The sequence below is a fragment of the Ranitomeya imitator genome, chromosome 2 (genome assembly GCF_032444005.1).
Source record: "Ranitomeya imitator isolate aRanImi1 chromosome 2, aRanImi1.pri, whole genome shotgun sequence".
NCBI classification, from domain to species: domain Eukaryota; kingdom Metazoa; phylum Chordata; class Amphibia; order Anura; family Dendrobatidae; genus Ranitomeya; species Ranitomeya imitator.
In genome coordinates, this window is record NC_091283.1 from 460,435,849 (window position 1) to 460,452,846 (window position 16,998).

Sequence of the window (16,998 nt, forward strand, 5' to 3'; positions counted from 1 at the left end):
GGGCTGGAGTAGGATTTGTAGCTAGATGCACACAGAGTTGCATGCCACTCATCTAGCGGTCCAGATTCATGAAGAGGCATAAAAGGGGTTAAATAATTTGAATGTGTTCATTTTTCTAACTGATGTACCATGGTCCCTTTAAAGGCCAGAGTTTAAAGAGGGAAGGAGGGTAGAAGGGGTATAAGAGCTGGAGCAGCATGTGCTGCTTATTTCTGCCGTCTTGATGATATTAACACCCACCCATTCTTCTGCCACTCTTAGTTTTGCTATCTGACTTGTGCTACTGTCATTGTGTCGTGTTTTCCTGATTCCTGTTATCTTTGTGAATTTTGACTATTCTACTGTTTTACGATTCTGTTTGTGACGTGACCTCTTGGCTTTGACCCTGTTTAGTGACCCTTCCTGACCCTGGTTTGCAGATGGCAGCCCTTCCATGGAGGCAATCCACTGGACCCATTTGTAAGACCAGATCCCCATACTGGAGTTAAAGAGTGAAGGTTGGAATCTGCCTGATGGAATGGCTTGTGCCCAGTCTGTCCGAGGTAACCCTTTTGAGTCTGCGGCCACTGACAGATGCAACATTGGGGCCTTTTAGTCCTAAATGAATTTTCCATTAAAATTCAAACTGGAGATCAGTGTAGAAAAGATGACAAAAAAAAGATCTCCCCTCATACCAGGTTTTGGTAATTTGGGCACATTTTGGCTGTTGGGCATACTAGTGCTTTGCTATGGCAAAAATTCCTTTGCACCTAAACGACTTCTCAAAGATAAGATTTTTTGTTTGAATATGACAACTTCCAGAAGTCAGTTTCACAAAAAAAAAAAAAAAACAATGAGGAAAGGGGCGAGTATTTCAAACATAGAAAAAAACAACCACAAAAGAGAACGAAACACCTTGTGACAGTATCGGCGATACAACCTGGAACAAATAAGAAGAAATTGCCTCGTTAACTGGGAATGTCTTTCTAAAGGCTTCATTATATGTCCAGAAGCGATAGGAAGGAGCCTCCATGAGTCAATATAATCATTTTCTCTGTCAGCCGGCCAGGCCCCCGAGTGAAGTGTCTGAACCACATAATGATTATAAAAATGTCACAAGTGAAGAGTGGGTAATTGGGCTTACACCAGCTGGACTCTGCTTTCTCTCACAGTCATAATATGAATAAAAAGAAAAAAGGTAAAAAGTCGTCATGGAACAGAATTCTGGGTTAGCATCAACGCTTCCCTTGCGTCTTCCTGTAGTTGACCCCCTTTTATCCTGGTCACCCCCTGGAGACTGAATTATAACAGTGAGGTATACAGGAGGCTTGCTGATCGCCTCTGCACCTTGACACAATTTAACAATGTTCTGAAATCTTAGACGCCGGCCTGACGGGCTGCTCCAAATCGTCGTTATGACAGAAAGGTCGTCACTTTGAAGACCCAGAGGATATCATTAGAACAAAGACACTGGGGCAATGTCTGCTAATAAATGAAATAATGCACTGGCCGAATTCCCTGCAACCTCATAGAAGATTGATGGCAAAATACACCACCTGGTCCATCCAATTCACACTCATATTCATTATTGCCTTTGTTACTTTTTTCTCTTAGGATGGATACAGGTTTATCAGACATTTACATTCACTTACTGTAGATTTTCCAACCACATCTGCTGGAATTTTTTAAAAGCTACAAATCTACAGTTGTGTGAAAAAGTGTTTGCCCCTTTCCTGATTTCCTATTCTTTTACATGTTTGTCACAATTAAATGTTTCAGAACAAATTTAAATATTAGACAAAGTGAAAAAGAAATCCCAAAACCCCATAAACCTAATAACTGGTTGGGCCACCCTGAGCAGCAACAACTGCAATTAAGCATTTGCGATAAGTGACAATGAGTCTTTTACAACGCTCTGGAGAAAGTTTGGCACACACATCTTTGCAGAATTAATATAAAATATTTGTAATTTAGCCAATTAACAAAGATAGAAGGAACCAGTGGAAGGAATTATTTTATTTTTATTTTTTTAATTTGCCAGGACTCAATTTGTCTTGCTACTATTGTATGAACTATTAGAACTTTTTAGCAGTCACTTTTTGTGACTCAAGGTTTGAGTGCATTTATGACACATATATAGCCTTGCTCATTTAATACTTTTTTAAATCTGGGGTCATTTAGCCAGGTTTATTCGCATTTACCAGGCAAAATTAAAAAAAATTAACCCCAATTCCTTCCACTGGTTCCTTCTGTCTTGTTAATTGGCTAAAGTGCAAATATTTTATATTAGTTTGAGATAGTCTTTTTGACAACTTTGTGGTTGTCTTATTTGTTGCTATCTAGTTTACATATACAAGCGCCACTACCTACATTATTTATCTTTGCAGAATTGTGGTAATTCAGCCACATTGGAGGGTTTCCTAGTGTGAACCGCCTTTTTAAGGTTATGTCAAACACTTCAATCGAATTAAGGTCATGCGTTTGACTAAGCCACTCCAAAGTCTTAATTTTGTTTTTCTTAAGCCAGAGGTGGACTTGCTGGTGTGTTTTGGATCATTGTCCTGCTGCATAACCCAAGTGTGGTACAGCTTGAGGTCACGAACAGATGGCTGGACACTCTCCTTCATGATTTATTGGCAGACAGCAGAATTCATGGTTCCATTTAACACAGCAAGTCTTCCAGGTCTTGAAGCAGCAAAACAGCCTCAGTGTTATGGACTGACCGGAGTTGGAGTAGTGATATTGCAACCACTAGGGGCAGCACCAGCAGGTACCGTGGTCAGGGAATAGCCAAAGGTTGGTACACGGAGCAGCAGTGTAGTTGGGAGTATAAACAGGAATCATAGTCAGGAAATAGCCAGAGTTGGTACATGGTAGCAGCAGTAGAATCTTGAGGATAAGCAGCAGGCGGAAAAAAGCTAGACTAAAGGCTTGGGGGAGCTGAATAATCTCACAAGGACAGAAATCCAGTGCAAGGTTTAAGTAGGGTGTTCAATCGTTAGATCACAGGGTTGAGCCAATCAGGAACTCTGGGTGGAGACAATCAGGAACTCGAGGTGGAGACCATTAGGAACTAGGGGTGGAGACCATCAGGAACAACACAGGTACTAGTATCTGGTTTAGCAAAGAACAGCCCAGCGAGCTGAATAGCTCAGAGAGAAGAGCTGCCGCCTGGTGCACAAGAGCTGATGGGTTCAAGTCATAACACCCAGACTCACACACTACCACCACCATATTTTACTGTTACTGTTTTACTTAGGCCTGTCCCACACGTCCAGATAATTCCGTTACAGGAAAAATCGGTACTGGAATTATCCGTGTCCATTTGTCCGTGTGCTCACGTGGCACATCAGTGTGGCACACGTGCGGCATCCGTGTGCCCCCCGTGTGCCGACTGGGTACCACACGCACCATGCAGGAGACAGCGCTACAGTGGTGTCGCCCATTACAGTGATGAATATGCGGCTCCACCCCTATGGGAGGTGGAGCCACATATTCACCACTGTAATGGACGGCACCGCGTGACCGCTCATACAGGAGAAGCTGCGGCGAGGAGAAGAAGCAGCGAGGGAGCCGGGTAAGTATTTTATTAACAGCGGGGGGGGGGGGGGGGGAGGCGCACAGGGGGTGGGAGGGGGTTGGGGACAGGAATCTTTTTTTTAGACACCAAAAAAAAAAATATTTTTCATATCTTCTCTCTAGTGAACGCTGCTGGAGAGAAGAAATGAATGGCGGCTTCAGCACCACGCTGGGGGGACAGCGCTTACTGTAGCGCTGCCTCCTGCATGGCACACGGACTGCACACAGACAGCATCCGTGTGCGGTACGTGTTTTACATGGACCCACTGACTTTAATGGGTCCGTGTAATACGTGCGCTCCCACGAACACTGACATGTCTCTGTGTTTTTCAAACGGACACACAGTCCATGAAAACACGCTGACATGTGCAGAGACACATTGATTTTAATGTGTCTACGTGAGTCAGTGTCTCCGGTACGTGAGGAAACTGTCACCTCACGTACCGGAGCAACTGACGTGTGAAACCGGCCTTATGCTGGAGTCATTGACACTGACTTAACTGAGGCATGTGAGGCCTGCAGTTGTTTGGATGTTGTTGTGGGGTCTTTGTGACTTCTTGGATGAGTCGTCGCTGTGCTCTTGGGCTAATTTTGATCGGCAGGCCATTTGTGGATAATGACTCTCACTGTGTTTTGCTGGAGTCCCAAAGCTTAATTTACTCATTTATGGCAGATATAGGAATATCTATCTGTCTTAAGATAAGAATCTGAACTGCACTGTTTCTATAACTCCCATTCACTTCTATGGGAGATACCAAAAACAGTGTAGCACAGTCCACTCTACAGTTTCCAAATCCTGACCTTCCTGTGCCTGGCTGAGTCTCAGCCACGAAAATAACCCTTGTCATACAGGTTGCACAACTATGGTTGTTTTCTAACTATTCTAATCTTAATAATACGAGGCGTTATTCTGTACAATATAGACCTGAGCCGTTGCAGAATTTCTTCATACAAAATTAGAGTAACTGCCGTATTAATTTTTATTTCATAAATCAATATTAGACATGAAAATAAGAAACTTTGCTATATATCTTGGCTGAGAAATCTTCGTCTTTCACCTTCTGGACTGATCTTTAAAGCTTTGTTCACATATTGTATTTTTTCAGTGTTTTTTTTAATGCAAATTTTCCACTGTGTTTTACAGTACCAGCAAAGTCTATGAGATTTTAGAAATCTCAGGTACACAAATAGTTTTTGTGTCCACAGTATTTAGTGCATATTGGGTTTTGCAGATTGGAGCATGTCACTTCTTTCAGCATATTTCACCAATTGAAAGCAATGGGTGGTGCAAAAAAAAGCTTAAAAAACGCAGGTATCATTTTTTGCTGCTTTTTTTGAGCCAAAACCTGATGAAATACAATCAGATTTTTTTATGCACTAAACTCTATCACCACGCACAAGACACAAATATAGCAATTTTCTTACTGCCAAAAGAGCAGGTTTTGCCTGCCGCAAAAAAAAATGCATCAAAAACGGAACGTTTGAACATAGCCTTACTCTCAATTCATCTGTATTCAGTGAAGATACATTTCCCTATTACTGAGACAAGAGATGACAAATGGTGTTTTCAAAATTGGAGGAGGGGGAGTTGAAGGCAGACACAGACATTCTGCAAGTTCTCCTGAAACGACAGTTACAGTTATACATAGAACTTTATGAGCACCAACTGTCATCTCCTATCTCAGTAATGAGAAAATCTATATTCACTGAAGACAGAGTTTACTATTAGTTTATTATTGGTCATAGGCAGTGTTTTTAGATTTCTTACATGTAAAATGGAATGAGATTCCTAGGGGTGCGAACTCTACATGGCGTTAAATATTACAGGTTCAGGTTTGCGTAATATGTGTATGTCACCCACCTCAGAGCTTGCTGCATGGAGCGGTCTGGATCCACAGCAGAGAATGTAGTCAGCAGTCTCCCTGCGGGCTCCCCCTCCAGCTGTCTGATGGGGTCATTTCGGTTGGGGAAATATGGGGCTTCATTGACGTCCATAATGGAAATGGTCACTGCAGAGGTGGACTGTAGAGACATCTGGATGCCGCTGGCCAGAGGCGCTTTATTTGTCACCATGACATTTAGTAAAAAAGCTTTGTTCATTTCATAATCCACCGGCTGAAACAGAAGGGGCAGGAGTTACCAGCAGGTAGAGGAGCTTGTAATTTGCAGGAAATGGGATATACTCTTTAGGAAATAAGTGCCATTGGAAATGCTGAGGGAGCTTAGTTTGTGCTCAGTTTGTAGTACATTCACATTAGTAATAAAGGCTATATACACATTTGCACCACATAATTATATTTATTATTATACATTTGCTTCCTAAATGCAAAGTTGAGCAATTGGCTAATTAATATTTAATATTTTCTAACGTTTTGCTCCTGCAGCACTTTATCCAACTAAGTGATCTGCAAAAATGGTATCAAACAGTCAGAGCTACTGGTTCTAACAATTCTTTATTCTTCCCTTTCCTCTCAGTGTTGAGGCATGTTCAGATTACTATATTTTTGGTCCAAGTGCTGTCTGTGAAAAAACGAACACCACTCGGACCAATGATATTCCATGGGGCAGTGCAGATAAAAAACATTTTTGAAAATTTTTTTGAAAAAAATTGCTTGAAAAAAATTGCAGCATTCACTAGTTTCTTCTGTAAATCGGATGAGACGCGTCCATTGAAGTCTATGGGTGCAAAAAAATCAAATGCCACATTCTATAGAATAGAAGTATTATTATAGTGCTTTTGTAAAAAGCACTATATTGTTATTCCCCCGTAGACAACTTATTATAGTGCTTTTGTAAAAAGCACTATATTGTTATTCCCCCGTAGACAACTTATTATTATTATTATTATTATTATTCAGTCCGCGATTAATGCGGCCCAAACCGCTGCACGCACAGACTCCAGTGAGGTGTCATTTCGAAGCCAGCGTCCCCAAGAGGTGTGCTAAGTATTTTTCGTGTCGATCGGATTTGTAGCTTTGGCGCAATTTGCGTTTTTCCCCTGATTGGAATGCAATTTCTCAATGGGTAAATTTTCCCATAAGGTAAAATGGCTGTTTTCTGAGGCAATTTCAAACTAACTGCCAACTGCCACCTGGCTGATTAGCTCAGTGCTGTGTGCAGTCACACCCAGTTACTATGGCAACGCCTACGAACTCTACATGACCCCACCAGGACACAGTTTTGCCAGATAATATCAGCTCTTAAAGTGACCAACCCACCAAATTGTTAAATTGTTACCTGAGGTGTCCAGCCCACCAAATAGGAGGCAGAGGGGCCCCGACCACCAAATCGGAGGCCGAGGGGCCCCGACCACCAAATCGGACCCTGAGGGGCCCCGACCACCAAATCGGACCCTGAGGGGCCCCGACCACCAAATCGGACCCTGAGGGGCCCCGACCACCAAATCGGACCCTGAGGGGCCCCGACCACCAAATCGGACCCTGAGGGGCCCCGACCACCAAATCGGACCCTGAGGGGCCACGACCACCAAATCGGACCCTGAGGGGCCCCGACCACCAAATGTGACCCAGAGTGACCCCGCCCACCAAATGTGACCCAGAGTGACCCCGCCCACCAAATCGGACCCAGAGTGACCCCGCCCACCAAATCGGACCCAGAGTGACCCCGCCCGCCAAATCGGACCCAGAGTGACCCCGCCCGCCAAATCGGACCCAGAGTGACCCCGCCCGCCAAATCGGACCCAGAGTGACCCCGCCCGCCAAATCGGACCCAGAGTGACCCCGCCCGCCAAATCCGACCCAGAGTGACCCCGCCCGCCAAATCGGACCCAGAGTGACCCCGCCCACCAAATGGGACCCAGAGTGACCCCGCCCACCAAATGGGACCCAGAGTGACCCCGCCCACCAAATGGGACCCAGAGTGACCCCGCCCACCAAATGTGACCCAGAGTGACCCCGCCCACCAAATGTGACCCAGAGTGACCCCGCCCACCAAATGTGACCCAGAGTGACCCCGCCCACCAAATCGGACCCAGAGTGACCCCGCCCACCAAATCGGACCCAGAGTGACCCCGCCCACCAAATCGGACCCAGAGTGACCCCGCCCACCAAATCGGACCCAGAGTGACCCCGCCCACCAAATCCGACCCAGAGTGACCCCGCCCACCAAATCGGACCCAGAGTGACCCCGCCCACCAAATGGGACCCAGAGTGACCCCGCCCACCAAATGGGACCCAGAGTGACCCCGCCCACCAAATGGGACCCAGAGTGACCCCGCCCACCAAATGGGACCCAGAGTGACCCCGCCCACCAAATGGGACCCAGAGTGACCCCGCCCACCAAATGTGACCCAGAGTGACCCCGCCCACCAAATGTGACCCAGAGTGACCCCGCCCACCAAATGTGACCCAGAGTGACCCCGCCCACCAAATGTGACCCAGAGTGACCCCGCCCACCAAATGTGACCCAGAGTGACCCCGCCCACCAAATGTGACCCAGAGTGACCCCGCCCACAAAATGTGACCCAGAGTGACCCCGCCCACCAAATGTGACCCAGAGTGACCCCGCCCACCAAATGTGACCCCGCCCACCAAATGTGACCCCGCCCACCAAATGTGACCCCGCCCACCAAATGTGACCCCGCCCACCAAATGTGACCCAGAGTGACCCCGCCCACCAAATGTGACCCAGAGTGACCCCGCCCACCAAATGTGACCCAGAGTGACCCCGCCCACCAAATGTGACCCAGAGTGACCCCGCCCACCAAATGTGACCCAGAGTGACCCCGCCCACCAAATGTGACCCAGAGTGACCCCGCCCACCAAATGTGACCCAGAGTGACCCCGCCCACCAAATGTGACCCAGAGTGACCCCGCCCACCAAATGTGACCCAGAGTGACCCCGCCCACCAAATGTGACCCCGCCCACCAAATGTGACCCAGAGTGATCCCGCCCACCAAATGTGACCCAGAGTGACCCCGCCCACCAAATGTGACCCAGAGTGACCCCGCCCACCAAATGTGACCCAGAGTGACCCCGCCAACCAAATGTGACCCAGAGTGACCCCGCCCACCAAATGTGACCCAGAGTGACTCCGCCCACCAAATGTGACCCAGAGTGACCCCGCCCACCAAATGTGACCCAGAGTGACCCCGCCCACCAAATGTGACCCAGAGTGTCCCCGCCCACCAAAGGTGACCCAGAGTGACCCCGCCCACCAAATGTGACCCAAAGTGACCCCGCCCACCAAATGTGACCCAGAGTGACCCCGCCCACCAAATGTGACCCAGAGTGACCCCGCCCACCAAATGTGACCTCGCCCACCAAATGTGACCCCGAGTGGCCCCGCCCACCAAATCGGACCGCGAGTGGCCCCGCCCACCAAATCGGACCCAGAGGTGCCCCGCCCACCAAATCGGACCCAGAGTGACCCCGCCCACCAAATCGGACCCAGAGTGACCCCGCCCACCAAATCGGACCCAGAGTGACCCCGCCCACCAAATCGGACCCAGAGTGACCCCGCCCACCAAATGTGACCCAGAGTGACCCCGCCCACCAAATGTGACTCAGAGTGACCCCGCCCACCAAATGTGACCCAGAGTGACCCCGCCCACCAAATGTGACCCAGAGTGACCCCGCCCACCAAATGTGACCCAGAGTGACCCCGCCCACCAAATGTGACCCAGAGTGACCCCGCCCACCAAATGTGACCCAGAGTGACCCCGCCCACCAAATGTGACCCAGAGTGACCCCGCCCACCAAATGTGACCCAGAGTGACCCCGCCCACCAAATGTGACCCAGAGTGACCCCGCCCACCAAATGTGACCCAGAGTGACCCCGCCCACCAAATGTGACCCAGAGTGACCCCGCCCACCAACTGTGACCCAGAGTGACCCCGCCCACCAAATGTGACCCAGAGGTGCCCCGCCCACCAAATGTGACCCAGAGGTGCCCCGCCCACCAAATGTGACCCAGAGTGACCCCGCCCACCAAATGTGACCCAGAGTGACCCCGCCCACCAAATGTGACCCAGAGTGACCCCGCCCACCAAATGTGACCCAAAGTGACTCCGCCCACCAAATGTGACCCAGAGTGACCCCGCCCACCAAATGTGACCCTGAGTGACCCCGCCCACCAAATGTGACCCAGAGTGACCCCGCCCACCAAATGTGACCCAGAGTGACCCCGCCCACCAAATGTGACCCAGAGTGACCCCGCCCACCAAATGTGACCCAGAGTGACCCCGCCCACCAATTGTGACCCAGAGGTGCCCCGCCCACCAAATCTGACCCAGAGGTGCCCCGCCCACCAAATCTGACCGAGGTGCCCCGCCCACCAAATCTGACCCAGAGTGGCCCCGCCCACCAAATCTGACCCAGAGTGGCCCCGCCCACCAAATCGGACCCAGAGTGGTCCCGTCTACCAAATCGGACACAGAGTGGCCCCGCCCACCAAATCATCCCCTGAGGGGCCCCGCCCACCAAACCAGCGCCTGAAGGGCACCCAAGTGTGAAAGTCTTGCAGGGGCAGCCCGGGCACCTTTACAAAGCACTATCTGTAGTTCCTTCAGGAAATACCCATCTAGTATTATTATTGTAATCCAAACATGGTAAACTTATTCAGTTTTTTTCCGCAATTAATGCGGCCCGAACCGCTGCATGCTCAGACTCCAGTGAGGCATCATTTCGAAGCCAGCGTCCACGAGAGGTGTGCTAAGTATTTTTCGTGTCAATCCGATTTGTAGTCTTTTAAAAAATTGCATTTTTAAAAAAAAAAAATTCCCATAGGAAATAATGGCGAACTGTACATTACCCAAAACTTGACCTTCCAAAGATTGCAGCTATGCAAATATACGGTGTCCATTTTAGGACATGATCATTTATCAAAGTCAAACATCAGAATAAAATGACTATGACACCCTCTCATCCCGTGGGTGACAAGTAAGTGCACCCTCGGTCCCGTGGGTGACAAGTAAGTGCACCCCAATCCCGTGGGTTAAATGAAAGTGCACCGAGTGGCCCCGCCCCCAAATCGGACCCAGAGTGACCCCGCCCACCAATTCGGACCCCGAGGGGCCCCACCCCCGAATCGGACCCAGAGTGGCCCCGCCCCCGAATCGGACCCCGAGAGACCCGGACCCCCGAATCGGACCCCGAGTGACCATGCCCCCAAATCAGACCCAGAGTGGCCCCGCCCCCCAAATTGGACCCAGAGTGACCCCGCCCACCAAATCTGACCCAGAGCAACCCCGCCCACCAAATCTGACCCAGTGACCCCGCCCACCAAATCTGACCCAGAGTGACCCCGCCCACCAAATGTGACCCAGAGTGACCCCGCCCACCAAATGTGACCCAGAGTGACCCCGCCCACCAAATGTGACCTAGAGTGACCCCGCCCACCAAATGTGACCCAGAGTGACCCCGCCCACCAAATGTGACCCAGAGTGACCCCGCCCACCAAATGTGACCCAGAGTGACCCCGCCCACCAAATGTGACCCAGAGTGACCCCGCTCACCAAATGTGACCCAGAGTGACCCCGCCCACCAAATGTGACAGTGACCCCGCCCACCAAATGTGACCCAGAGTGACCCGCCCACCAAATGTGACCGAGTGACCCCGCCCACCAAATGTGACCCAGAGTGACCCCGCCCACCAAATGTGACCCAGAGTGACCCCGCCCACCAAATGTGACCCAGAGTGACCCCGCCCACCAAATGTGACCCCACCCACCAAATCGGACCGCGAGTGGCCCCGCCCACCAAATCGGACCGCGAGTGGCCCCGCCCACCAAATCGGACCCAGAGGTGCCCCGCCCACCAAATTGGACCCAGAGTGACCCCGCCCACCAAATCGGACCCAGAGTGACCCCGCCCACCAAATCGGACCCAGAGTGACCCCGCCCACCAAATGTGACTCAGAGTGACCCCGCCCACCAAATGTGACCCAGAGTGACCCCGCCCACCAAATGTGACCCAGAGTGACCCCGCCCACCAAATGTGACCCAGAGTGACCCCGCCCACCAAATGTGACCCAGAGTGACCCCGCCCACCAAATGTGACCCAGAGTGACCCCGCCCACCAAATGTGACCCAGAGTGACCCCGCCCACCAAATCGGACCCAGAGTTACCCCGCCCACCAAATGTGACCCAGAGTGACCCCGCCCACCAAATGTGACCCAGAGTGACCCCGCCCACCAAATGTGACCCAGAGTGACCCCGCCCACCAAATGTGACCCAGAGTGACCCCGCCCACCAAATGTGACCCAGAGGTGCCCCGCCCACCAAATGTGACCCAGAGGTGCCCCGCCCACCAAATGTGACCCAGAGTGACCCCGCCCACCAAATGTGACCCAGAGTGACCCCGCCCACCAAATGTGACCCAGAGTGACCCCGCCCACCAAATGTGACCCAAAGTGACTCCGCCCACCAAATGTGACCCAGAGTGACCCCGCCCACCAAATGTGACCCTGAGTGACCCCGCCCACCAAATGTGACCCAGAGTGACCCCGCCCACCAAATGTGACCCAGAGTGACCCCGCCCACCAAATGTGACCCAGAGTGACCCCGCCCACCAAATGTGACCCAGAGTGACCCCGCCCACCAATTGTGACCCAGAGGTGCCCCGCCCACCAAATCTGACCCAGAGGTGCCCCGCCCACCAAATCTGACCGAGGTGCCCCGCCCACCAAATCTGACCCAGAGTGGCCCCGCCCACCAAATCTGACCCAGAGTGGCCCCGCCCACCAAATCGGACCCAGAGTGGTCCCGTCTACCAAATCGGACACAGAGTGGCCCCGCCCACCAAATCATCCCCTGAGGGGCCCCGCCCACCAAACCAGCGCCTGAAGGGCACCCAAGTGTGAAAGTCTTGCAGGGGCAGCCCGGGCACCTTTACAAAGCACTATCTGTAGTTCCTTCAGGAAATACCCATCTAGTTATTATTATTATTATTATTATTCAGTCCGCGATTAATGCGGCCCGAACCGCTGCACGCACAGACTCCAGTGAGGTGTCATTTCGAAGCCAGCGTTCCCAAGAGGTGTGCTAAGTATTTTTCGTGTCGATCGGATTTGTAGTTTTGGCGCAATTTGCGTTTTTCCCCTGTTTGGAATGCAATTTCTCTATGGGTAAATTTTCCTATAAGCTTATAATGGGCTGATTTCTGAGGCAATTTCAAACTAACTGCCAACTGCCACCTGGCTGATTAGCTCACTGCTATGTGCAGTCAGATGCAGTTACTATGACAACGCCTACGAACTCTACATGACCCCACCAGGACACAGTTTTGCCAGATAATATCAGCTCTTAAAGTGACCCGCACACCAAATCTGACCCTGAGGTGCCCAGTGCACCCCCGGTCCCGTGTGTGAAAAGTAAGTGCACCCCCGTTCCTGGTGTGAAAAGTAAGTGCACCCCGGTCCCATGTGTGTGAAAAGTAAGTGCACCCCCAGTCCCTTGTGTGAAAAGTAAGTGCACCCCGATCCCGTTTGTGAAAAGTAAGTGCACCCCCAGTCCCGTGGGTGAAAATTAAGTGCACCCCAGTCCCGTGTGTGAAAAGTAAGTGCACCCCCGGTCCTGAGTGTGAAAAGTAAGCGCACCCCAGGTCCCGTAAGTGAAAAGTAAGTGCACCCTCGGTCCCGTGGGTGAAAAGTAAGTGCATCCCTGGTCCCGGGTGTGAAAAGTAAGTGCACCCCCGGTCCCGTGGTTGAAAAGTAAGTGCACCCCCGGTCCCGTGGGTGAAAAGTAAGTGCACCCCCGGTCCCGTGAGTGAAAAGTAAGTGCACCCCTGGTCCCGTGTGTGAAAAGTAAGTGCACCCCCGTTCCTGGTGTGAAAAGTAAGTGCACCCCCGGTCCCTTGTGTGAAAAGTAAGTGCACCCCGGTCCCATGTGTGTGAAAAGTAAGTGCACCCCGATCCCGTTTGTGAAAAGTAAGTGCACCCCTGGTCCCGTGGGTGAAAAGTAAGTGCACCCAGGTCCCGTGTGTGAAAAAGTAAGTGTGCCCCCGCCCACCAAATCGGACCCAGAGTGACCCCGCCCACCAAAACGGACCCAGAGTGACCCCGCCCACCAAATCGGACCCAGAGTGACCCCGCCCACCAAATCGGACCCAGAGTGACCCCGCCCACCAAATCGGACCCAGAGTGACCCCGCCCACCAAATCGGACCCAGAGTGACCCCGCCCACCAAATCGGACCCTGTGGGGCCCCGTCCACCAAATCGGACCCTGAGGGACCCCTTCTACCAAATCGGACCCTGAGGGACCCCGTCCACCAAATCGGACCCTGAGGGACCCCCCGTCCACCAAATCTGACCCAGAGTGACCCCGCCCACCAAATCAGACCCAGAGTGACCCCGCCCACCAAATCGGACCCAGAGTGACCCCGCCCACCAAATCGGACCCAGAGTGACCCCGCCCACCAAATCGGACCCAGAGTGACCCCGCCCACCAAATCGGACCCAGAGTGACCCCGCCCACCAAATCGGACCCTGTGGGGCCCCGTCCACCAAATCGGACCCTGAGGGACCCCTTCTACCAAATCGGACCCTGAGGGACCCCGTCCACCAAATTGGACCCTGAGGGACCCCGTCCACCAAATCGGACCCTGAGGGGCACCGTCCACCAAATCGGACCCTGAGGGGTCCCGCCCACCAAATTGGACCCTGAGGGGCCCCGCCCACCAAATCAGCACCTGAAGGGCACCCAAGTGTGAAAGTCTTGCAGGGGTAGCCCGGGCACCATTCCAAAGCACTATCTGTAGTTCCTTCAGGAAATACCCATCTAGTTATAGTGCTTTGGGACAAAGCACTATATTGTTATTCCACCGTAGTCAACTTATTCTTCTTCTTATTATTATTCAGTCCGCAATTAATGCGGCCCGAACCGCTGCACGCACAGACTCCAGTGAGGTGTCATTTCGAAGCCAGCGTTCCTGGCAGGTGTGCTAAGTATTTTTCGTGTCGATCGGATTTGTAGTTTTGGCGCAATTGGCGTTTGAAAATTTCGTCTCAATGCATTTCAATGGGAAATTGTTCCAACAATAAGGGATAATGGCTGATTTCTGAGGCAATTTCAAAATAACTGCCAACTGCCACCTGGCTGATTAGCTCATTGCGATGTGCAGTCAGACCCAGTTACTATGCCAACGCCTACGAACTCTACATGACCCCACCAGGACACAGTTTTGCCAGATAATATCAGCTCTTAAAGTGACCCGCGCACCAAATTGGCACCTGAGGTGCGCAGCCCACCAAATCGGACCCGAGTGGCCCCGCCCACCAAATCGGACCCCGAGTGGCCCCGCCCGCCAAATCGGACCCAGAGTGACCCCGCCCACCAAATGTGACCCAGAGTGACCCCGCCCACCAAATGTGACCCAGAGTGACCCCGCCCACCAAATGTGACCCAGAGTGACCCCGCCCACCAAATGTGACCCAGAGTGACCCCGCCCACCAAATGTGACCCAGAGTGACCCCGCCCACCAAATGTGACCCAGAGTGACCCCGCCCACCAAATGTGACCCAGAGTGACCCCGCCCACCAAATGTGACCCCGCCCACCAAATGTGACCCAGAGTGACCCCGCCCACCAAATGTGACCCAGAGTGACCCCGCCCACCAAATGTGACCCAGAGTGACCCCGCCCACCAAATGTGACCCAGAGTGACCCCGCCCACCAAATGTGACCCAGAGTGACCCCGCCCACCAAATCGGACCCAGAGTGACCCCGCCCACCAAATGTGACCCAGAGTGACCCCGCCCACCAAATGTGACCCAGAGTGACCCCGCCCACCAAATGTGACCCAGAGTGACCCCGCCCACCAAATGTGACCCAGAGTGACCCCGCCCACCAAATCTGACCCAGAGTGACCCCGCCCACCAAATGTGACCCAAAGTGACCCCGCCCACCAAATGTGACCCCGCCCACCAAATGTGACCCAGAGTGACCCCGCCCACCAAATGTGACCCAGAGTGACCCCGCCCACCAAATGTGACCCAGAGTGACCCCGCCCACCAAATGTGACCCAGAGTGACCCCGCCCACCAAATGTGACCCAGAGTGACCCCGCCCACCAAATGTGACCCAGAGTGACCCCGCCCACCAAATGTGACCTAGAGTGACCCCGCCCACAAAATGTGACCCAGAGTGACCCCGCCCACAAAATGTGACCCAGAGTGACCCCGCCCACCAAATGTGACCCAGAGTGACCCCGCCCACCAAATGTGACCCAGAGTGACCCCGCCCACCAAATGTGACCCAGAGTAACCCCGCTCACCAAATGTGACCCAGAGTGACCCCGCCCACCAAATGTGACCCAGAGTGACCCCGCCCACCAAATGTGACCCAGAGTGACCCCGCCCACCAAATGTGACCCAGAGTGACCCCGCCCACCAAAGGTGACCCAGAGTGACCCCGCCCACCAAATGTGACCCAAAATGACCCCGCCCACCAAATGTGACCCAGAGTGACCCCGCCCACCAAATGTGACCCAGAGTGACCCCGCCCACCAAATGTGACCCCGCCCACCAAATGTGACCCCGCCCACCAAATGTGACCCTGAGTGGACCCGCCCACTAAATCAGACCGCGAGTGGCCCCGCCCACCAAATCAGACCCAGAGGTGCCCCGCCCACCAAATCGGACCCAGAGTGACCCCGCCCACCAAATCGGACCCAGAGTGACCCCGCCCACCAAATCGGACCCAGAGTGACCCCGCCCATTAAATGTGACCCAGAGTGACCCCGCCCACCAAATGTGACTCAGAGTGACCCCGCCCACCAAATGTGACCCAGAGTGACCCCGCCCACCAAATGTGACCCAGAGTGACCCCGCCCACCAAATGTCACCCAGCGTGACCCCGCCCACCAAATGTGACCCAGAATGACCCCGCCCACCAAATGTGACCCAGAGTGACCCCGCCCACCAAATGTGACCCAGAGTGACCCCGCCCACCAAATGTGACCCAGAGTGACCCCGCCCACCAAATCGGACCCAGAGTGACTCCGCCCACCAAATGTGACTCAGAGTGACCCCGCCCACCAAATGTGACCCAGAGTGACCCCGCCCACCAAATGTGACCCAGAGTGACCCCGCCCACCAAATGTGACCCAGAGTGACCCCGCTCACCAAATGTGACCCAGAGTGACCCCGCCCACCAAATGTGACCCAGAGTGACCCCGCCCACCAAATGTGACCCAGAGTGACCCCGCCCACCAAATGTGACCCAGAGTGACCCCGCTCACCAAATGTGACCCAGAGTGACCCCGCCCACCAAATGTGACCCAGAGTGACCCCGCCCACCAAATGTGACCCAGAGTGACCCCGCCCACCAAATGTGACCCAGAGTGACCCCGCCCACCAAAGGTGACCCAGAGTGACCCCGCCCACCAAATGTGACCCAAAATGACCCCGCCCACCAAATGTGACCCAGAGTGACCCCGCCCACCAAATGTGACCCAGAGTGACCCCGCCCACCAAATGTGACC

General features: G+C 52.8%; 1 protein-coding gene across 2 annotated transcripts in view; it reads right to left on the minus strand.

The window, feature by feature from the left end:
• The window catches only part of CDH4 (cadherin 4), a 1,112,924-nt gene that overhangs the window by 25,393 nt on the left and 1,070,533 nt on the right, over positions 1-16,998 (minus strand). For both annotated transcript variants that reach the window (XM_069751205.1, XM_069751206.1), the window contains one exon: positions 5,420-5,673. In XM_069751205.1, the coding sequence (XP_069607306.1) occupies positions 5,420-5,673 (254 nt within the window). The remainder of the gene's footprint in view (positions 1-5,419; positions 5,674-16,998) is intronic.